Raw genomic sequence first — 22,233 nt, forward strand, 5'->3', positions numbered from 1 at the left:
AATATCTCTTACAATTTTTTCCTAAAATAATGTATTTTAATCAGTTTCTTATTTTAAGTTTTAATTAATTTTATTTCAAGATTGAATAAATTCACTTATAATCTTTTATGTTATAATTAAAATTATTCAGATCTTAAATATTTATCATAATTAATTGCCAACCGAACAATGTTGAATATATTTTTATAATTAAGGAAAACCAAATAAATCACCAACAAATAAATTAATAACCAAAATATAAAACCTCTTAACCTTTTATTTTGCACTGGACCAAAATGCCATTAGTTACCAATTTAATTAAAATAATTTTTTGAGGAAAAATTTAATTAAAATATTAATTCACATAATAATGCTTTATTTAATTAATCAAACTCGGATTAATATTTAAATTTCACAAACTCAAACTTACGCAACAATCTTATATAATTTATAATATTACTGTGGTAATATAGGTTTTGTATATATATAAAAAATAATCATCTATATAACTATTGCCTCCTAAGTTTTTTTTTTTTTTTTTTTTTTTTTTTTTTTTGTTCTCGAGTTGAATTTTTTTTTCTTCTCTTACTTATAGTTAAATACAAGACTATGAGTTAACCATGTGTGACGTTATTGATCTTCTTGCTAACGTGAGGAGTGAAAGATATCAAGTTCAAATTCTTTCAACTATAAAAATTTTTACTAATTTGATGAATAAATATTAATTTATTTTAGTAAAGAATTAAATATTTAATTAATAATTAAATAAGATTGAAATATTTATTTTTAGTACATTTTATCAGAAGTAACTATAATTTCAATTTTTTATTCCACTTTATTTATTACTCTAGAGAATTAAGAAAATATTAATTATTTTTTTCAAATTTATTTTTATCTCTCTGAGTATTAATTATTTAGAGAACTGAAAAGAGGTAATATAGTCGATTAAAACCTTTTTCATTTTTTACAAAATTGAGATAGTTTATTTATTGATTAATCTTTTTATGCAATCTAATTATTTCATTTTCCCTATTAAAAAAAATATGTATGTTTTAATGAAATGGAATGAGTTAATTTCTATTCTTAACAGTTTATAACTAATAATAATTTTTTTTTCCTCCTCTCTTATTTCAAACTAGCAGTATAGTTATGGTACACACATTTAATAAAAATATATATATTTATATGACTTTATGTTAATAAAATATGCGGAAAAAAAGGAATGAATAGCAAATAATGAAACCATAGATTTTAATGTGAGAGTGTGAATTAATAAATAAGTGCTGTGAAATATAAATTAAACTCATTATTACATATTAAAATATAGCCTGATGATAAATACATATATGACTGTGACTTATTCTTATAATTTATAGATTGTGGATAGAACTATCAAAATCGTAAATTTCACTCACCGCGTTGGCAGCTGTTGCTACTAAATCAAAACTCATATTTTATTTAATAAAGGAATTTAAATTTGTTGTCCTAAAACATCGTTTTCTTTCTTTTTTTCAATTTTTATACAATAGAATTTTTTTTGGCCAAAACTTAGTTTTAAAATGACAAAGTAACCCCTTCTTATTGCCATGGATCCAGCAAGCAATCCGTGATTCGTGTTATTGAATTAAGTGGCGCGTGCACTCTACTCCATCCTTTTTTTTTTTCAATTTCCGAATTTAACCCTTTCCCTTCTCTACCCCACTCTCTCAGTTCTTACCAGTCAGTCACCACCACCACTTTCCCTACCACTTCATCTCCTTTCCGCTGCTAAAAGGCCCTTCTCTGCTCTCTCTTTCTCTATGGCAACCATGGTAAGACCGCCGTCATTATTCCTCATTCTCATTTCCCTCTCATCCCTCTCTTTCCTCTGCGAATCAAGACTCTCTTACACCTATTACGACAAATCTTGCCCAAAATTTTCTCAAATCATTCAAGATACCATAACCAACAAGCAAATCACCAGTCCTACAACCGCCGCCGGAACTCTCCGTCTCTTCTTTCATGACTGCCTCCTCAATGGCTGCGACGGTTCCGTTCTCATCTCCTCTACTCCTTTCAACTCTGCCGAACGTGACGCCGACATTAACCTCTCCCTTCCCGGTGATGCCTTTGATCTAGTCACTCGTGCCAAAACTGCCCTTGAGCTTTCTTGCCCTAATACTGTTTCTTGCGCCGATATTCTAGCCGTAGCAACCCGTGATCTAGTCACAATGGTTGGTGGTCCTTACTATAGTGTTCTGTTAGGGAGAAAAGATTATCGCATCTCTAAATCTGCTTATGTAGAAGGCAATCTGCCAAAACCCACAATGCCGATGTCAAAAATTATCGATATTTTTGGTTCTAAAGGTTTTAGTGTTCAAGAAATGGTGGCGTTGAGTGGTGCACATACTATAGGTTTTTCTCATTGTAAGGAGTTCAGGAGTTTTGTGTATAATGACACAGATTACAATCCAAGATTTGCTCAGGGTCTTCAACAGGCTTGTGCAGATTCTTACAAGAATCCAACTTTATCAGTTTTTAATGATATAATGACACCAAACAAGTTTGATAATGTGTATTTTCAAAATTTGCCTAAAGGGTTAGGCCTATTAGAATCAGATCATGGATTGTATAATGATCCAAGAACCAAGCCTTTTGTGGAGCTTTATGCTAAAGATCAGAACAAGTTTTTCCAAGATTTTGGGAAAGCAATGGAGAAGCTCAGTGTTTATGGCATCAAGACTGGAAGGAGAGGTGAGATTAGGCACAGGTGTGATGCTATCAACTGAAAATTTTATGGGTTCGTTTTATTTTTATAATTTTTTTTTTTGTTGTTGTGATTTAGTTGAGAAATTAAAGGGATAATGGGTGATCGTGAATGAAGATTTTGGGTTTTATTTATGTATTAATTCTTTTGGTTAATTGTGAGGATCTGAAGTTGATATGTATACAATATTTGTCTGCACTGATCATGATATCAAACTTAAATTATACATGTTTTCTTTACTTTTTCTTCTTGGTTTCAATCTGTTTGTATTTTCCCAATGGGCTTCTGCTTGTTTTGATGGTTTTATTTAATTTAATTTGCTCATTGCTCAATTTTGAATGTTAAGTAATTGCCAGTTTTAATGCTTACAGTTGCATTTAGTATTTACAGGACCAACAATTGATTGTTGGTCTGCTTGAGACCTGGTGCAAAACCAGCAAGGGATTGCATTTACCTCCATTGCTGTTCTTTACTTCAATTACATATTTTTTATGAACAGGTTTTAATTTAATGGTATTATAGTAATTTCATTACCTAAAAAATGTAGAAATGAAGAAATTATGGTGATGGATTTAAGAATATAGTAATGAGGAAAGTGAAGGGGAAATATGCTTTAGAGTTTGACATTGGTGGTGTATTTTTCGAAGTCTTTGAGTTGAATTCTGTCTGTTCTTGTTTTATTTACTTTAATGGTGTCTCTTATTATTGCTTTACCACCAATTCTTTACTGTCAAAAAACCAGAATTGTGGTTTGAGATGGAGATCTGAAATTTGAGCAGAGAAATTTTGCACTGGAATTGCAGACATTACCAAACTACCGTCCACATCTACTTGGAACTCAGCCACGCATGTTCTAGTGCAGTAAAATTCTTAATGAAATTGACGTTTAGCGATGATTGGCATTGAGATGAAATTACTTTTTAAAAACTAATCATATTGATTATTTTGAACTATATTTCTATTCTTCCAAGATTAAAGCGCACTAGACTCTATTTTGGTGATCCAAAATTAGATAATCGAGATAGTATAACCGCTGTCCGGCTAAAAAAAATTACTCTCTCACTTAAGTGTTAAATGGGAAGAGGATGACAACTTTGGTAATATCAAAAAATTATGTGTCGGTTCCGACCAATTCAGGCCAAGACAATTGACATTCAAATAAGGCAGCTGAGAGTACTGGAGCCCAAGTGTTACTCCGGCAGCATGCATCCAAATCGAAGCCACTGTAGAAATCAGAATAGCTTTCAAATGATGACCCCATAAATGTAATAATCTCACTATCTCATTATTAACATATGCCCATATCGGTCAAAAGTAAAACCACTTGATGCAATTGTAGCCAACAGCTCAGCTTGCTAAACAGACCTACCATCCTTACATTTCTTGAATGATTTTAATAGTTTTGGAGCAAGCAGAAGAAACATCATCATTGTGTTCTTCTGTTCTGAGGAATTTTCTGAATGTTAATTTACTTCTTTATAAAAAAAAACTTTATTTTTGTTTTTGCCCAAATTTAAAATGTTGCCAAAGAAACTATACAATTATAGCAAATTTTAATGTTGATTGTAACAAGAGTTTTCAAATTGGAGAGCTAAAACAGTAACTCTACAGTTCAAATCTACGATCATCAGGGTGAAATTTAGTGGCCTCAACCACTGAATCAAGTTATCTCTAATAAATTATTTCTAATTATAAAATTCTACATAGAGAGGACAATAATGATTTAGGCAGATAAGCAAATAAATTATTAATTTTTTTGAGCTCATAAACTATGAGCATGGTGACACTTAGACAAATATATAGATGTTTGTTAAAAAACAAATTAGTTGAATTTACTCCCTTTACCATGATCCATTTGAAACATTACTCATGTGTTTGGAAAATTTTAATTTTTCATGTAACAACCATGCAAGTGTTCTTTAGGCTTGAAATTAGTATCATGCTATCTTGTGTGAGAGTAAAATATATTTTAAACTTTACATTTTCATTTATTTTTTAACCATAAAAATATCCACATTACACGAACTTTTCATGGGCAATTAAAAGTTTCGCCTGTATTACGTCGCCCTGCAGGAAATTAGAGTCAGAATGGAATTATCTTATTAGAGATGGAGCTAATAAAATTTTTTCGATTTATTTTTCATTTTAATATATTATTATAAAGTATAAATTTCTTTATTAACACAATAAATTATAAATTTTAAACATAATTTAGTAGTATTTTTATATTGTTAGCTAAAATCATAACATTTAAATGCTTAAATATGTAAAAGTCCTATTTTTTTAATAAAAATAATATATTATTGACGGTAGCGCGTTACAAAAATGCAAATATCTACTGTCCGCGCCCCGAACAATATCGGGGTCGGAGCAAGTCAAATCTGTTTCGGGTCAAATTGTCATTCATATTTTTCCGATTTCTACTTCAGTAGTAGCGGGCTAACCCAACTTTTTGAACATAGACGGCCCGATGTAAACAAAAGCTATCCGACCTGAACTTATGGGCCCGTGATTAAGAAGATGGATGAAAATGAAATGGAATGGCTAAAACCCTAGAAGGGGAATTAGGGTTTTTGCCATTCTGGCTTGTAAGTAGCAAAGTGAAGTAAGTGATACTCTTTCCCTTTCGCTAAAAATTCGACTTTCTGGAACAGTTTTCTTTCCTTCTAAAGTTTAATTCGAAGAAGGACCGCAGTTCTCCACCTATTTTCACCATGGACGTGGAATACCCAGGTTTTGCTTAATCAGTTACAGGTTTATGGTTTTTTTTGTTTTTTTTTCTTTGGGTGTTTTCGCGTAGTGTATTGATTTTTTTTTTTTTTTTTTTTTTTTACATCTCCTTTTGTTGTTAACGTCAGTTAAAGATTTAGACAATGACACAAGCGAAGAAGAGGAGGAGGAGGAAGAAGAAGAAGAAGAAGTACAAGGAAGCGAAAACATCTCGAAATCTCGGAAAAAATTAGCTAGGGAGCATAAAGATCAGTTGCAGAAACTTAAAGAAAAGGTTTTTTTTTTTTTTTTTTTTTTTTTTTTTTTTTTTTTTTTAATCTTTTGGTTTTTTTGTTTCAAAACTTTATTTTGTTTTGTTAGAAGGGATTGGGACATTTGAATGCTTATTCTCATTTTTGAGCTTATGAATAGCCATTTTAAAGTTTTTCTTGTGGTCTGTAACTTTGCATTTCCGTTTTGGTCCTTATGTTGCCATGAATAATCAGGAAATGTACTGAACTTAAAAGACCTTAGCTTGTCAGGTGCAAGTATTTATAGACTATAGATGGTTGAATTCTAAGATTTGGTGGTAGAACAGTCACTTGGATAATTTTTAGGTTTCATTTGGATAGGGAATTGAGAGGGATGGATTTGGATTGTTTTTCTCTTTTTAGGTTTAAAATTTTCTCCTTTGAGGCATATTTAACATCCATGCAGTTGTTTGATATGTAACTTCAAAACTGGGATTCTTTGCTTTGGATCCCTAATTCGGGAGTTATAAGGGAATTGCAGTTAATAGGCTGGTGTAGTGCAAACTATCATGGTTGAGTTGCTTTTTTATGTTGGAGGTTGGGTTTTGTCCATATTGATCACGAGGATATAAAGATTTTTATATTTACAACAACAATAACAACAACTAAGTTGTAATACCAAACTAGTTGGGTTGGCTATATGAATCTTCTGTTTTCACTTTACTCTGTTCATAACTAAGAGAAATTTAGATGAGAAAAATTTTTAATTTTAGATGATAAAAATTTTAAAGCATTAATAATAAACACATTTAAATATCAACTATCAAGAGGTTCTTAATGGTTATGATAATCAATGCGAAGTCACTTTATAACTGATCAATGTTTACATTCCTTGCTACTGTTCTGATTGTTATTAATGTTATTTTTTCTGAAAATTTTTTATACAGGACCCTGAATTCTATCAATATTTGCAAGAGCATGATGAGGAGGTTTTACAATTTGATGATGAGGAGATTGAGGTGAGCTCGGAATAGGTTCATAGCAGTGACAGATCCAGGAATTAAAGTTAGGGGGGCTAATAAAAATTTCAAGAGTTAAAGGGGAGCGAAATTGAAAATACTTACTATTTTAGTAGGTAAATTTAAAAAATTTTAATTTTTTATGGGTGATTTTTTTTAAAAAAAATTTGCTAGGGGGGGCCGGGGGGCCACCCCTAGACCCCCTAGCTCCGTCAATGGGTTCAGGTGTCAGAATCTTCCAGATCAGTGAACTAAATTATATTGCCAAGTTCATACTTTTTGCAATTTCTGCAGGAAGATGCTGATACTGAACTGGAGGCTGCAGATATGCAAGTGGATGAAGAAACAAGCGATCATGATATTACAGAAAAGGAAGATAAACCTTCTAAAAGTGCTATTACCACTGCTATGGTTGACTCTTGGTGTCAATCAGTTCGAGAAAATGGAAAAGTAGGTGCTGTCCGTTCTCTTATGAAAGCTTTCAGAATTGCATGCCACTATGGTGATGATGGTGGGGATGACTCTTCAATCAAGTTCACTGTCATGTCCAGCAGTGTCTTTAATAAGATAATGTCGTTTGTACTCGGTGAAATGGATGGAATTCTTCGTAAATTGTTGGGCCTACCTGCTTCTGGTGGTAAGAAAGAAACTATAAATAATTTGATGAGTACAAGAAAATGGAAGAACTACAGCCACCTGGTGAAGTCGTATCTTGGAAATGCCCTACATGTTCTGAACCAAATGACTGACACAGATATGATATCTTTTACATTAAGACGTCTCAAATATTCTGCTGTACTTTTGGGTGCTTTTCCAAATCTATTACGGAAGTACATGAAGGTACACAATCTGGATGTCATTTTCTTGGAGCTTAGAGTTTTTTATAGTTTTTTTCCATCGCATATGACTTCAACTTGTGAATATGATGCCATTTTGTTGGAGCTCCTGTCCTTAGTTGTTATAGTGGTGAACACGAAGGAGGCCGGAGACTGTTCATTCTCCGAATACTGGAAAAGTTTATACATGTATTTAATTTGTTGGAACTGAAATACCACTTCCTCCCTGCCAAACTTGATGCATGTATCCTTAAAGTATGTCCATCCTACAAAACTGGAGTAGTGCAGTTAGGATTTTGTTTGGAGCTTGTTGGTTAATAAGGTTTCATAGTTAGATGCTTTAAATTACTTCTTAAAAATGAATAATTTCAAAAAGTTTCTTTAGTGATTGGTTTTCTCAAGTTGCTAAGATGTCTTGTATGCTATTTACAAAATTGGGAGAGAAATGTATTATAAAGGTTTAAGTGATAGCAAAGTTAGTCACTAACAATCTATAAGCATGAATCAGAATTTGGCTTTATTCCTATAGGTGTATCATGTCATGCCTACTATTGCTTTGTCCTGCATTTAAGGTGCAAAACCCAATGTTTGAAATTAGATTTGGTTTTGACTATCTAGTCTCTATGTTATAAAACCATTTTATCATATATGTAGGTGTCCTTATGCGCTTACAAGATTATGGGTTTACTGACTCACGGTTTAAAGTGAACATGCCCTGTGCTTTTTGAGTTTCGATATTTAAGGGACAGGACTCCTGTTCATTTATAATTTGCTTTCACTGTCTTATTTCAGGTTGTCCTTCACTTTTGGGGTACAGGAGGAGGAGCCCTCCCTGTTGTATGTTTCCTTTTTCTGAGAGATTTATGCATTCGACTTGGATCTGACTGTTTAGATGAATGCTTCAAAGGGATATACAAAGCCTATGTTTTGAACTGTCAGTTTATAAATGCCTCAAAGTTGCAGCACATCCATTTTCTCGGGAATTGTGTCATAGAACTTCTTGGTGTAGATCTTCCAACTGCATATCAACATGCCTTTGTTTTCATCAGGCAACAGGCTATGATTTTGCGCGATGCAATTACTATGAAAACTAAGGTAGTATTTTTTTTAATGAAAGAATTGTATGCTTCTCGCTAATTATGCTATTTGTATATAGATTTGAATTAAAAACATCTGATTGATGTGACACTGCAGTAGGCCAGGTGTATCTCATTTTCTCTTCTAATTAAATATTTTTTATGGGAGAGCATGCTTGAATTGTTGCTTTATTTTTGCTGTTGCTGCCTTATGTTTTAGTTCTGGGCAATTGTACTATTTATCACTTTTTGTGCAGTTTCTCACCTTAGACGCACAATACCTCTCACTGTTCTGTAGGAATCATTTCGCAAAGTTTATGAATGGAAGTTCATAAATTGCCTTGAACTTTGGACTGGTGCTATCTGTGCTTACAGTTCAGAAGCTGATCTTAGGCCTCTTGCTTATCCATTGTCCCAAATAATTTCTGGAGTTGCCCGCCTAGTTCCAACTGCTCGTTATTTCCCCCTCAGATTGAGGTGTATTAGAATGCTGAACCGGATTGCTGCTTCTACTGGTACCTTTATACCTGTTTCTATACTTCTTTTGGATATGCTGGAGATGAAAGAGTTAAATAGGCGCCCTACTGGTGGTGTTGGGAAAGCTGTTGATTTACGTACCATATTAAAGGTATTTTATGCTCTTTATTATTTTCTTTAGGTTTAGGTCAAGTGGCTCGGAAAGGTCAAATTTCAGCGCTTCTGTCAATATTGGCCCCATTTATCAATTTTTTAAATTATCATATAACATTTTACTTTCATGTTATTGATAGAAATAAGGAGGATTTCCTTTGCTTCTTTACGTTCTAGCCAAAAACAAATCTTCCTTTGGATTGTTTTCTTCAGTTTACTGTTTCGCTTTATTGCTTATATAAATTTGGAGAAATGTTAATCCAGGTGAGCAAGCCTACCTTGAAGACGAGAGCATTTCAGGAGGCATGCGTATTTTCTGTGGTTGAAGAGCTTGCTGAACATTTAGCTCAATGGAGCTGTTCTGTTGCTTTCTTTGAACTGTCTTTTGTTCCAGTTGTGCGGTTGCGTAATTTTTGCAAAACTACTAAAATTGAAAGGTTCAGAAAAGAAATACGTCAGCTTATTTATCAGGTAAGTCCCTTTAAATAGTGATTAGTTGTAGTCTACTGGAGTGAGAATTTTCTCAGAAGTGTATCAGAGGAGAGTGATATTTCTTTTAGTCGACTTCTATAAATATTTGCACGGCGTACTAATGCTTTTCCTCTTGCCCAAGGTTGAGGCTAATTCTAAGTTCACGAATGAAAAGCGCATGTCCATAAGTTTTCTACCAAGTGATCCAGCAGCTACATCTTTTCTTGAGGTCTGAGAATCCATTCTTCCTTCCTTTTTTTGTGCTAAAATTTTCATCTACATATTTAGTTTGCTCTTGCGTAGTGGTAGAGTAGATGTCTTTTTTAACCTTCCAATCAGTGGCCTCTTATTTGTGCTCTTGTTTTCTGAACACTTTTAACATTTGACTGCATCAATAAGCCCAAAGCTAGTCTATTGCAGCTTTATGAAGTATGAACAATATTGTAGAGATGAAATCCTCTTTCATAGTGCAGAAGAAATGGATGGGGGTTGTTATTGTGGATTCTTTTATGTTTTTATTATGTGATTTTCTTACTTTGTTGGTTAACATCTTACTGATGTTGGCTGTAATGTTTCTGGTAATGATAAATGCCAAGTTTACTGCAACACGGGTTCATTCATGATACAGAATGCAACTGATAAAGTTTTCTAAGCAGAAAATGATCTTTATATGTGTTCTTTTTATGTACCTTTGGCTAATTCAATGTGCTGATAAATGAGTCCTGTATTTTGTCACAGGATGAGAAAAAGTCAGGGGCCAGCCCTCTGTTACAGTATGTTGAAACTCTACGGAAGAGGGCACAACAGCAAAAAGATTCATTGGAGGAATCCAGGTTTATTATCCATTTATTTTTTTAATCATTTGTTATAGTAATCCTTTTCTGCTGTCAGAAGGCCAATATGTAAGTCATAGCTTGTAATTTTCAGCGTTCTTGTGGGTGAAAAATCATCTTTCTTTGCCAAGAAAGTGTCGGAAATCAATGAAGATGATGATAGTGAGACTGAGAAAAGTGCTGCCGTCTTTAGTTCCTCCTGGTTACCGGGAGGTGATTCCAGGTTCATTTCCTCTCTTTTTCATCTCCACTTGCATGCCTAGATACATTCATCATAATATTGGCTCTCTCTTGCTTCCCACCCCACAAGAGTATATGCATCCAGAGTTTATCTGTGATGGTTTGTATTTTCAATAAGTAGGGTAATATGTGCATGTGAGCCTTAGCATATAATTGCAAGATTGCTCCTTTTTGATAGGAAGATCGTGGTTCTAACTGGGGGAAATAACCTGTTTGCGAAAAAGCAAGAGAAATAACGAGTACGATAAATTATCCTTGTACAATTTAACTTTACTGACTTCAGCTCTTTGGTTTATAGGACGAAGCCCTCAAAGGAGAAAAAGAAAACAAAGAAGAGAAAGGCAGAGCAGCAAGACGCAGAGGAAGATGTTGTGGAGGATCTGATTCTTAGTTCTGATGAAGATGGATCTGTCAGTGACCCGCTTTCTTCTTCTGACAACGATGAAGATGAGAAATCATTGCCTCCTAAACTGCAGAGTCAGAAGCAGAAACCTTCTGAGAAATTATCGAAGAAGAGATCTCGGCCAAGGAAAAAGAGGAAGTCTTCTGATAGTAAAGTTGATAAAGCAAAATCTGTGCCTCCTGAACAGCAACACATGAAGTCGAGACCTTCTGGAATTTTGTCAAAGAAAAATGTGCGATCTCAGAAGAGGAAGAGGAAACAGAACTGAACTGGCTGATGCATAAGCAAAAGAAGTTCCAACAGCGAGAAAAGTAATTGATGGAAAATTGTATTACACTCACATTTCCAATATGATTTTGTTTGGAATATATAAGAGAAAGAAAAAAGCATAAATTATTTTGTCTACAAATTTCTGATGTGCTCAAAGTCAAAGCTCAATTCTTAGGAAAAGAAGCATTATAGTTGAATTTTGTGTTCAAGTTGCATTGTGACCAACACTTGAATGGCCTGATACATTCAAGAACTTCTATTTTTGGAATTTATTTTATTTTATTTTTGTATGATACGAATCAAATTCTTTCAATGAGGAAAAGTCTTCATCTAAGCTGTATAAACGGCTCAGCCAATTTGGTTTGGTTTCGATTTGGAAAATAAATTTGGATTTATTCGGTGATATATATAGATCATGGTTCGATTAAAAATTGAAGTGAATTAAATCATAAAATAAATATTATTTGTAGGTGATTTTCAATGTAAATCAGTCAATTTGATAAATTTGCAATTAATATAAAAATTTAAATTAAAAATAATTGGATTCAATTTAAAGTTTCACAGAAATTGACTGAATCAACTAAATCTTTCATGATTATCAATTTTCAATTTACATTATAATGTGGTGAATAAAATTTTATTAATATTAACATTTTTTTTTTTTTTTTGAAAGAGAAGTAGACCAAGAGATAATTAGATCATTGAAAATGTACTGTATTTTTATATGTACAAATCCAAAGAGAGAAAGCCAAAATCAAATAAAGCTTTTACTGAACAAAAATTAAATAAAAAATCTTATTTAACAATTTTCTATTATTTTTTGAATGCATCTTATAATGCTTCATTATTTACACCTTTTTTATTGCCCCAGAATTAGGAATTAGGCAAATGGAAACAAAAAAAAAAAAAAGAAAAGTATGATAATGCCAAACCAAAAAAATGCCTCCCACATTAACAAACCCCGAAAAAGAAGCATAAACAAAACAAATAATCAACCTATGCTCCACTTATAACTCGGACGATTCTATACTTGACTCGTTTCCGCCACCGAGTTGACTCCGACTTCTTGCTATTGACCCCGAGTCCAGCAACAATTCCTCCCAATCCACCTCTTCCTCCCCCTCTTCCTCCACTTTCCCTTTCATTTTCTCCAACATTCGCTTTGCCTTTTCTCTCGTTTGCTCCCTCCCCGACTTCTCCAACTGCAGCAACACCTCCATTGCCCCGGCGGTCTTAGCCAACCCTTTGAACCTCAAACCACCGTGACTCAGTGCATACAACACGGACACACAACTCTCTCGAGTTGACTCAGATTCCAACCCGCTCCCTTTCAACAAACCCACCAAACAATCCACCCCACCCGAATCCAACATAGCGGCTCGCCCGTCTACACACGATGCCAAATTACACAGTATTAGCAAAATCCGACTCCTCATATGACCCGACTTGACCAAACCCAAAAGAATTGGTACTGCCCCGAGTTTGACTAGCTTACTCCGATTACTTTGAACGAGTGAAAGATGATATAAAGCTAAAGCCGAGTCATGCCGAGTCCACTCACTTTCGGATCGAAGTAAGTGCAATAGTGGAGGCAAAGCGCCTAAAACACCAATTGCAGTCTTATTATGATCATCGAGAGCTAAACTAAAGATCACACCACAAGCATGTTCCTGCGCCTCAGGGAATCCGCCCTTTAATACATCAATCAACAGAGGAACAATTCCTGACCGTACGATCTTAACTTTGTTTACTTTCTGTAAAGACAAATTAACTAAACATGCAACCGAGTTCACTTGAATGTTAATGTACCTTGAATTGATTAAAGATCGGACGGCTGAGAGTAATCTTGGAGTACACAGCTCGATTCTAGAATGTTCGTTTGTTCTGGTAATCTTTCTCAATGAAATTAATGCTTCTTCAATCTCAAATACTTGTGAGCTTTTTAACTTTTTAAAAATCTCTTCTTCTTCATGGTTAGGGTTAGGGTTTAAGGCTTCAGTCTCTGATGAAGAAGAAGCAGAAGAGTAACAACTTGGCCGAGTCGTGAATTGCAATGGAGGCGTGGACACCGCGGTTTCCACCGATTCCTCTGAACTCGACGAGAAATTCGTTCGCCGACTGTGAGTCAGTTCAGTGACGGCGTGATTGAAATTCACTGGAGGAATCTCTTTAACCCTGCAAATCAAATCTTTATCCTCCATTTTTGCACGGACAAGCTTCTCTGCAGAGAAGAAATCAAGGGGTTTTGGTGGGTTTATTGAGTGGTCATTACACCAATTTAGAATTGCAGATTTGAGTGCTAAATTGGGAATAACAGTAGAAAAATTAGGTACTGTACCATCCACTAAAGTAGGAGTAAAAGAAAGAGTATTACAGGCTTGGACAAAAACACGATCAAAAGTATGGCCAGAGGAGACAATAACAGGGTCATTCATCAAAGAACCGGAGATTGGACAGAGGAACTCTTTCGGCACCGGAACTTCTTGTTTCGGGTGTTGTTTCTTTGAGGAAGATGATCTGCGAAAGGAAGCCACTCTCCATTTCTGCTTCTCTGTTTCTTTCTGTGAGTCATCAATGACAAGTCGTTTCTCTACAGGATGCTTATGTATAACTAGTCTCATAAGTGCTTCTTGAAACTCCATAGCTTTTGGGTATTTTCCTTTTTACTCAATTATGTTTGTAGATAGAAACAAAATAAAAGAGAAGTTGAGAATCCATAGCAAGCTTGAAATAGAAGTTTTTTAGATTTAAAAGGGAAAAACGGGAAAGAAGCTGAAATGGTGGCGTTTAGATGAGTAGTGAAGACTAAGTCAAGAAGGAGAGTAGTTAAGGTTTGGATGATGAAACCTGTGGTAGTATGAGATATGATTCCGTTGCTTTCGGAGGAGAATAAGACCAAAAGAAGAAGAGGTGCAGACGAGTAGTGCAATAGTGACAGTGGTGGTGATGCTTAAGCTCAAGCAAGTGAACCTCATTTTTTTTTTTTTTTTTTGATATTTCTGTAATCATTAATATAATTTTTTTTATGAAAATTAATAATATTATTATAATTTTTAATTACGTTACATTTTATTACGACTTATTAATGTGAAATTAAAATTTTTATTTAATTATGTTTTAATTATTTATGTTAAATTTCCAAAGATGTACTTGAGGTATAATGTAATCGAAGGACTCATATTTTATATGAGGGATGTTAGTCATTACTTGTGAAGATAACTGTTTTGGAAATAATTAATATATATTTTAATTAATAAAAGTAAGAGTTTTGAATAATTATTTAAAAGAACTACAGTTGGCATATATATATAATTTTCAAATCATGTTAATAAATTTTAAAAAAGAAATAAATGGAAAAGGGTTATCTTGGATTATAAAGCCCAAGGTCCATCCAATGGTCCTCTTCGTAAAGTTAAAAATCGCAGCCTCATAGCCTCAGATCTTCGTCAAATATTTGTATTATGAATTTAAATAATATAAAAGCAATATACAAAAAATATTATAGATGAAGTAGCAGAGGATTCCATACTCTGTCAATGCAAACAGAAGATGGTATGCATGCAATTATTGATGCTGTTTAAAGTTAATTGCCATTATCAACTTTTAAATTCCGATTGCACTTTGCTTCAACTCCTAAAATTTTATTCCGTGACTCAACAGAAATTTTCCGGCAATTTGATGACGTGGCAGTTCCTTCACCGTTGATGTAATAAAGAGCACCCTGACAATCCCTCGTGCTACATTCTTTTTAATTGCAAAGAAAATAAAAAAGGTTAAGAAAAAGACATCTGTCGCTTTCACTTTATCTCAAAATAAAGTTGTTTTTTCTTTTTTTTTTTTTTTTTTTAAATTTATTTTTTTAAATAAGCAAATTGCTCTGACTTTTTTGCATGTTTAGAACCAATCACGCTTCACATATAACATCATTAGCTAGCTAATGCTATATAATTATGAAATAATTGCATACTTAATTGCTAAGCATTTGCTAAGCTTTTTATTTTAATATTGTGTGTATTATATTAAATTTAATTAAAGATACTATATAAATGATTTATCTGAAATTTGTGTAATAATTTGATTAGCTTTTACAGTTAATTCACAACAATTTTCATTTCTTTGATAAAAATTACTAAAAGAAAATCACCATTTTGTTTTGTAGTGTATAATATATATATATATATATATATATATATATATATATATATATTGATAAAAATATCTAATTTTAAGATTTATTTTCTGTTTTAGTATTGTTGAAAATTCCTAAAAGGAAAGAAAGCAACAATAACTATAAATTTGTATTTTTTATAGTTAGGGAAAGGAGAACTAGTCTTCAACCTGCAACAAAGAGTGGAGGATTTTTATTCAATCGCGTAGTTTGAAATCTTAAAATATGACGTTCCTAGAGTTTTTTATTTGAAAGATTGATTTCTCCGAGTTTGATTGATCAGTCATTCTGAAATAAAAGGAGCTTATAAAATCAATCTTATTTTATCGCTCCAAATATGTCAAGAGTTACGTTGGTGGTATATAAATGTAAACCGTTGGTTAAAAAACTTTCAAAGTTCATACATTAAGGTTCAATAGGAGGAATATATAAATTTCCTCCCGAATTTAATAATTTTAATCTTATGGCATCGTAAACTTTATAAATGACATATTATGTATTTAAATTTATAAATTTGATAACTTTTTACACGTTTCCACACTAACAACAATTGTCTTTAACATTTGGTTTTTATATGTAAAATATTGATTTGATATGTAGTTAGCATAACTTTTGAAATAATAATTTATATATTTTTTAACTATTTAATGAATGTTTAGTTAATCTAATTTTGCATGTTGAAGTGTTCAATAAAATGATTTTACAAGTTGAAGTATTTAATGGGTGTAATTTTATAAGTTGAAGTATTTGATGGGTCTAAGTAAAGGTTGAGAGTATCATAAAATTAAAGTAATAAATTTGAGAGGTGAATTTATGCATTCAGTCAAATTCAATTTAAGGCTTATGTTCAAACAAGGAAAACAAAAAATTTCTAAAAGGAAAGGTAGCAGCTATAATTTTAAAGGCTAATTATTAAAAAAGTTTCATACTTTGCAGGTAGTTTTAATTGTATGCTAAATTTAACTTTCTTCTCCTAGTATTCTTAACTTTAACTTTAGTTACAATAACACTCTAATTTTAAATTGTACCCAGCTGGACAGGTTTAGTGTTTAAGTTGTAGGTTAACGAGGTTCAATTGGTAATTAACCCTTTTTGCCACGTTGGACAACTTACATGGATTAATAGTCAGGCCACGTGAATAAATATGGACTTCATTTTATCCTATTAAACAATCCGACTGTCCACTTCAATAAAGATATCAAATTGAAAAAATTGTAAATACAGATACTTAATAGTCACTATTTCCCGTTTAGACGTCAAAATAGAAAAAGCGCAATTCAAAATAGAAAAAGGACAATTTCCGAGTCACTAAAAATACCATTATCTCTTCAATTAATAAGATGAATAATAAATTCAATTATTGATAAAGTAATCGTTGAGGTTAATTTGAAGTTCATTGATTCATATTTTATAATTAATAATTGAGGTTTAAATAAAGCACATTAACTGATATTTATTTATATATTTATGACGTTGGTATGAACTTTTAGAGTGGTCTAGGCTGGATCATATCTCCATTTTCTTTACTCTTTATAAAAAGTAATTTATTTTATTAATGACCCACATATCTAAAACCACACGGCTTTTGCTTTAAGCAGTTTCAGTTATCAGATAGTTAATCTCTGATTAGTTGTTTATTAATATATATTTAAATTAATTAAAAAAAAATAGGTGACCCAAATTGGACCCATTGAAGAGAAAGTTGTATATTTTCTTCCCTCTGATTTCTTCTTTTAGCAAAGTTAGTCAAAAAAGAAAAGAACATACTAAGCATATTTAGCTTCTCTCTTATTCTTTCTCTTTGCCCTCATGAATCTTTACAAGTTGAAGTGCTGAATTTTACTTGTTCACTAGCAATAAGAATTTATTTCAGTTGATAAAAAATAAGTTGAAGTGCTCAAGAGGCTAGTTCTTCCTATTTCGCAATTCTGGTCATACAAAGATGATGACATTTCGGAAAGGGAAAAATGAAGTAAAAACAATTTTGTTTATTATGGAGTTCAATTTAATGAACTTCTTCCTAGTTTGAGATATGCGTTGCGTGCTCGGCAACATCTTTTTAAGTAACTTTTAGCGTTTTTACTAAACACTTGAACACTATTTTTATTATAGTGTTTAGTAAATATTAATTTTTAGAGATTAAGGTAGCGTTTTACAAAAGGTTAATCCTTGTAACATTTAGTTTTTAACATTTTATGAAAAATTACTTAAACAGTTACTAGCTAGTCAATGCTACTAAAAAAGTTAAAACCTATCAAAACAACTAATTTGCGAAATAGACCCTTAAATGGCGATCAAATCTTACAATTTGTTTTCTCTTTCTCCTCTCCATATCTCAAAACTATAAGAAATATTTTATGGATTACACTAATTGTATACCATGAAAGAAGGGGGAAAAAGAAAACTAATTTTTTATTGACAAATAAATTTTTTATTTTACTGATTAATAGAGTCCAGAAACAAATTTAATATTACCGAGGACTAAACCGAACTGAAAATCCAGAAAAAAAGAACAATAATAAAATACATTATAGTTAGAAATCCAATCCTATGCTATTTACAGATGACACCCACATAAATCTTGTACATACACAACCCAATGTGTGAGATTCTGAAGGACCACATTAAATTAACAATCTTTAACTTGTAATAATATAATTTAGAATTAAGATTTGTGTAAGAGCGTTTTGTATAGAACAAACAAAACCATGGTGATTGGAAGCTCAAAATGTGCTCTATCTTACACATGTGAACTTGTGGGGTCTGTCTTCAACTCAGTGGAAGAGGGAATTGGATTCCTCCAGAGAAATTCTGTTATGCAAAATAGGATTACAGGTAGCTTAGCTCACACAAATATTTTTGGATACTGTTGCCCTTTCTTTTATATAAAGAATTCTAATATTCAAACTGTAAAATAGTATATACAGTATGGAAATATCAACATAAGAGACATGCTGTTCTCTTGATATATCTTATTACAAATTTGAGGAGGACAAACATATAGCTTTAAAAAGCAATGAAATCCCATTTGCTTAGATACTTAGCGATCAAATTAATGAAAAAATAATTTTTTATTAAAGCGAGGAATTCTGATTATTTATTGGAAAATAAAAAAAAATAAAGTGGAGACTCTCTATTTTAATTAGTTTCGTATATAGATTAGTCTGTAAACTAGGCACAAGTCTAGTTCTCTTGTTCAATTTTCAATTTGCTTTTTGAACTTATAATTTATTAAGTGGGTCACAAGCCATTATAGAGGGCTTTTTCATATTGTTTGAGTATGAGTTAGTGGGCAAATTAACCTGAAATTGTAAATTCATGGAATAAATTGAAACAAAAAGTTGATTTTAGGCTTTCTTTTTTCCCTTAAATTAGAAGTTACAGGTCACATTTAGCTTTATTTCCTTTCAAAATTCTAACTTTACCCTTTGTTTGAATGTGCGTATTTTTTTTTTTTTAAGGAAGGAAAATAACTTTAAATATCCAGGGAAAGGTATTTTCTCTTGTTTGGGAAAGAGGAGGAAAATATTAGAGGAATTAATATTTCACTTATTTTCTACTCAGACCCACGTGTATTGAACCTTTCTAATTTAGAGAGAAAATAATGGAGAAAAGTAGAAATTTCTCTCATTTTTATTAAATTATCTAAACACCCTAAATTAATTAACAAAATTATCAATTTTCAATAATAACATTTATTTTTTCTTAAAATTTTTTCTTTTTCAGATAAAGAAAAATAAATTAATTTTATTTCCTTCGTTATATCCAAACACAAGTGTGGAAAATAAATATAGAAAGGAAATTGATAATTCCTCATTATTTTCCTCTATTATTTTCCTACCTTAAATATTTTTCTTGCTCTCCTTTCCAAGCAAAGGGTTAGGGTTTGAATTGATTTTTTTTAAGGCAATACCCTATAACGGTGGGTTTAGCCCCTGATTAGCAAGTGTATCACTGAATAATTAATTAATTAATTAATTTCTCAAGAAAATTAATTAAATCTAAAACTCTTCAGGGACTCTTGTAAAAAGATCAATCAGATCCAAAAGTCAAAATTAATGATTATAAGAAGAGAACTAAAGACAAAACATTGTCTCTATACCCAACACTTATTAAAGCCTCTTGAACTCAGCAAGAACAGGATATATATTGTCAAACGCAGAATACGTATCCTCCCTCGTCTTAGCTCCTGTAATCACAACTTTTCCCGAAACAAAAATAAGCATTACAATCTTCGGCTGTTTCATGCGATATATAAGTCCCGGAAACAGCTCTGGTTCATAGCTTGAAAACACGCCATGTGCGCTGCAAACAAACCTTTCAAGTCTGATGGGGAATTTCACGTCGCAAGAAGCAACGATATTTTGAATCCTGAAATCTTTGAATTTTGGAGTAAACCCTAATTTTTGAACAATTCTTGCGTACTTTCTTGCTGCAAGTTTAGACTGTTCTTCAGTTTTCGCGCCAGTACAGACCACCTTGCCGGAGGAGAAAATCAAGGCGGTGGTTTTAGGATATCTGATTCGCATAACCACGGCGGAGAAACGTTTAGGGTTATATTCGGAGTTTCTTGCATGAAGGGCTAGGTGTTTTAGGTCAACTTTACAGTCTAAATTGACTGTTGATACTATATTTTGTAGAATTGGAACGATAGCGGAAGAGCTTTTCTTGGAATTTTCCATCTTTCTTGTTCTTGTTCTCGTTCTGAAGTTGTAATTTCTTCGTTTGATCAGTAATTTCGTTGTTTTTACTGTGGGTTTTTGTTTAACAAGTGTAAGACTTTGATTCTTAGCTCTTACATATAAATATATATAGAGGTAGAGTAAAATCCATATCCTATTAGGATATAGATTTTGTAGGGTTTTGATTTGTTTGTTAATTAAAAATTCCGGATTTGGTTAGTTAATAATATTTTATTATTAAGAAAATAACAATAAATATATGTTTTTTTAATAGTGGTGATGGGACAGATAATAATTAATTAATTAAGGTCAATAAAAAAAATATATAAATTAACCATTAAATTTTTTCTGGTATAATTTATTGCATACCTACACTTTTACAATCTTGGACATTCCTAAATATTTGTTTTCAATAAGTTCAAATCAATTTCTTTTTAATTGATATGCAAACATGAAAGAATTTTGGTAATTTTAAAATATACGAAGAGAAAAATGAAACTTATTATACTAAAGTGAAAAATACCCGAAATATCAATAATATTTTATATTTTAATTTAAATAAATTTACAATTTTATTATTTAAATGAACATAAAAATTTTATTTTTTATTATCGTCCAATGACATGTCTTTTTAAATAAAAATTAACTAAATAATTTCTGAAAAATAGTAATTCTTTTACTCTAGTAGCAATGAGATATGACGTGGTACGAGTTCATGATGGGCCAAGGCTTAGGCCCAAGGAATATCCAGGACCTGGACATGTACGTGTGTATATGCACACGTCAGATGTCAAAGATAGAAACCGTCCACGCGCCACCGACCCGGAGGACCAGAACCATCCATCTAAAACAAAATCCGATTATAAAACAGAAAGAAAACAAAAAACTTAACACGGAAGTCAGGAGGAAGAGGGGGGCTGGTCTTTCTTGGATTAGGCTCCAAGCCACCTCTTAATATAAATACAATAAGCCTCCATCTTCTTCCTCTTCATTCAAATTCTTGAATTATCAAATCCAAACATTTCAAAAACAATCCTTAAAAGAAACAAGAGATATATAAATATGGGTTCAGAAGGAGGAACAGAAGCTTTTCCTGATCTTGGTAGACATTGCCAACATTCAGAATGCAATCAACTTGATTTTCTCCCTTTCAGGTGCCACGGTTGTCAAAAGGTAATATTTTTTATTTATATAATTTATAAATCCTTATAATTTGTTAATAATATATATTTGGTGTAGGTTTTCTGTTTAGAGCATAGAGCCTACAAGTCTCATGATTGTCCAAAATCAAACCACAACAGCAGAAAAGTTGTAGTCTGTGATGTTTGTTCAACTTCCATTGAAACGACAGGGCAAAATGGAGAAGATGAGAAGTTGATATTGGAAAAACATGTAAAATCCGGAGATTGTGATCCCTTAAAGAAGAAGAAACCTACTTGCTCTGTTAGACGTTGTAAGGAGATTTTGACATTCTCTAATACTTGCATCTGCAAAAGTTGCCATTTGAAGGTTTGTTTGAAGCACCGGTTTCCAGCTGACCATGCATGCAAGAAGTTGCAGCAGGGAGGTTCATCGTCCACGCAGGCTGTCGCCAGTAGTGGACGGTCGAATGACAAGTTTCTGGCTGCTTTTGCTTCTAGGAATGAGAAAGATTGTGCTAAAAATGCTCAATCTAATTCATCAAAAGCTAAAAATAGTATCTTTTCCGTGAAAATATTTTAGGGTTCATAATAATTCCCATGTAAATTTGACATTGTTTCATTTGAGTGGGATGTTTGGAATTGCTTGCAAGAATTTTATTGCTTTGTATCCCTATTTTAGAATTTCGTTCAATTAAAGATAATTTGAAATTGATCAAGAATTTACAGTTCCATATATGTCTAAAACACAAATAAAATGTCACAATATTGCAAATATATG

The 22,233-nt window shown here is 32.3% G+C and overlaps 5 protein-coding genes across 7 annotated transcripts; 3 read left to right on the forward strand and 2 right to left on the reverse strand.

Annotated features, from left to right (window-relative positions):
• Positions 1-1,690: 1,690 nt before the first annotated feature.
• Positions 1,691-2,964, forward strand: LOC105642131 (peroxidase 63). The gene has a single exon (XM_012226838.4). The coding sequence runs from the start codon at positions 1,779-1,781 to the stop codon at positions 2,745-2,747; it is 969 nt and encodes a 322-aa protein (XP_012082228.1). The 5' UTR covers positions 1,691-1,778; the 3' UTR covers positions 2,748-2,964.
• A 2,223-nt stretch (positions 2,965-5,187) lies between these two features.
• Positions 5,188-11,753, forward strand: LOC105642120 (Noc2p family). 2 transcript variants are annotated; one of them, XM_012226817.4, is made up of 11 exons: positions 5,188-5,458; positions 5,584-5,729; positions 6,633-6,704; positions 6,999-7,544; positions 8,333-8,635; positions 8,915-9,244; positions 9,511-9,717; positions 9,860-9,946; positions 10,456-10,550; positions 10,645-10,773; positions 11,089-11,753. In XM_012226817.4, the coding sequence occupies exons 1-11, from the start codon at positions 5,440-5,442 to the stop codon at positions 11,459-11,461; spliced, it is 2,307 nt and encodes a 768-aa protein (XP_012082207.3). In that variant the 5' UTR covers positions 5,188-5,439; the 3' UTR covers positions 11,462-11,753. The 2 variants fall into 2 exon arrangements, with proteins under 2 accessions (XP_012082207.3, XP_089572428.1); XM_089716302.1 differs by lacking the exons at positions 5,188-5,458; positions 5,584-5,729 and having other exon boundaries at positions 6,704-6,820.
• Positions 11,754-12,244: 491 nt separating this feature from the next.
• On the reverse strand, positions 12,245-14,517 carry LOC105642140 (RING/U-box superfamily protein with ARM repeat domain-containing protein). Of its 2 annotated transcripts, XM_020682860.3 has the most exons (2): positions 13,802-14,517; positions 12,245-13,684 (listed from the first exon to the last, which is right to left on the reverse strand). In XM_020682860.3, the coding sequence occupies exons 1-2, from the start codon at positions 14,103-14,105 to the stop codon at positions 12,471-12,473; spliced, it is 1,518 nt and encodes a 505-aa protein (XP_020538519.1). In that variant the 5' UTR covers positions 14,106-14,517; the 3' UTR covers positions 12,245-12,470. The 2 variants fall into 2 exon arrangements, with proteins under 2 accessions (XP_020538519.1, XP_089572721.1); XM_089716595.1 differs by having other exon boundaries at positions 12,245-14,517.
• Positions 14,518-19,707: 5,190 nt separating this feature from the next.
• LOC105642148 (TATA-box-binding protein 1) lies at positions 19,708-20,515 on the reverse strand. Its single transcript, XM_012226863.3, has one exon. It carries the CDS (start codon positions 20,311-20,313, stop codon positions 19,744-19,746), a length of 570 nt encoding a protein of 189 aa, XP_012082253.1. The 5' UTR covers positions 20,314-20,515; the 3' UTR covers positions 19,708-19,743.
• Positions 20,516-21,194: 679 nt separating this feature from the next.
• Positions 21,195-22,174, forward strand: PMZ (zinc finger (AN1-like) family protein). Its single transcript, XM_012226874.4, has 2 exons — positions 21,195-21,486; positions 21,553-22,174. The coding sequence occupies exons 1-2, from the start codon at positions 21,376-21,378 to the stop codon at positions 22,033-22,035; spliced, it is 594 nt and encodes a 197-aa protein (XP_012082264.1). The 5' UTR covers positions 21,195-21,375; the 3' UTR covers positions 22,036-22,174.
• Positions 22,175-22,233: the final 59 nt, after the last annotated feature.

This window comes from Jatropha curcas, chromosome 11 (assembly GCF_041381405.1).
Source record: "Jatropha curcas cultivar XTBG-Jc1 chromosome 11, XTBG_Jcur_1.0, whole genome shotgun sequence".
NCBI lineage: Eukaryota > Viridiplantae > Streptophyta > Magnoliopsida > Malpighiales > Euphorbiaceae > Jatropha > Jatropha curcas.

Excerpts from the sequence above, each read along its gene's own strand:
- LOC105642131 (XM_012226838.4), top strand. The coding sequence starts at position 1,779 with ATGGCAACCATGGTAAGACCGCCGTCATTATTCCTCATTCTCATTTCC.
- LOC105642120 (XM_012226817.4), top strand. Across the intron at positions 5,730-6,632 it reads TGCAGAAACTTAAAGAAAAG|GACCCTGAATTCTATCAATA; the intron begins GTTTTTTTTTTT and ends TTTTTTATACAG. Across the intron at positions 9,947-10,455 it reads CAGCTACATCTTTTCTTGAG|GATGAGAAAAAGTCAGGGGC; the intron begins GTCTGAGAATCC and ends ATTTTGTCACAG.
- LOC105642140 (XM_089716595.1), bottom strand. The coding sequence starts at position 14,105 with ATGGAGTTTCAAGAAGCACTTATGAGACTAGTTATACATAAGCATCCT.
- PMZ (XM_012226874.4), top strand. The coding sequence starts at position 21,376 with ATGGGTTCAGAAGGAGGAACAGAAGCTTTTCCTGATCTTGGTAGACAT. Across the intron at positions 21,487-21,552 it reads GGTGCCACGGTTGTCAAAAG|GTTTTCTGTTTAGAGCATAG; the intron begins GTAATATTTTTT and ends TATTTGGTGTAG.
- LOC105642148 (XM_012226863.3), bottom strand. The coding sequence starts at position 20,313 with ATGGAAAATTCCAAGAAAAGCTCTTCCGCTATCGTTCCAATTCTACAA.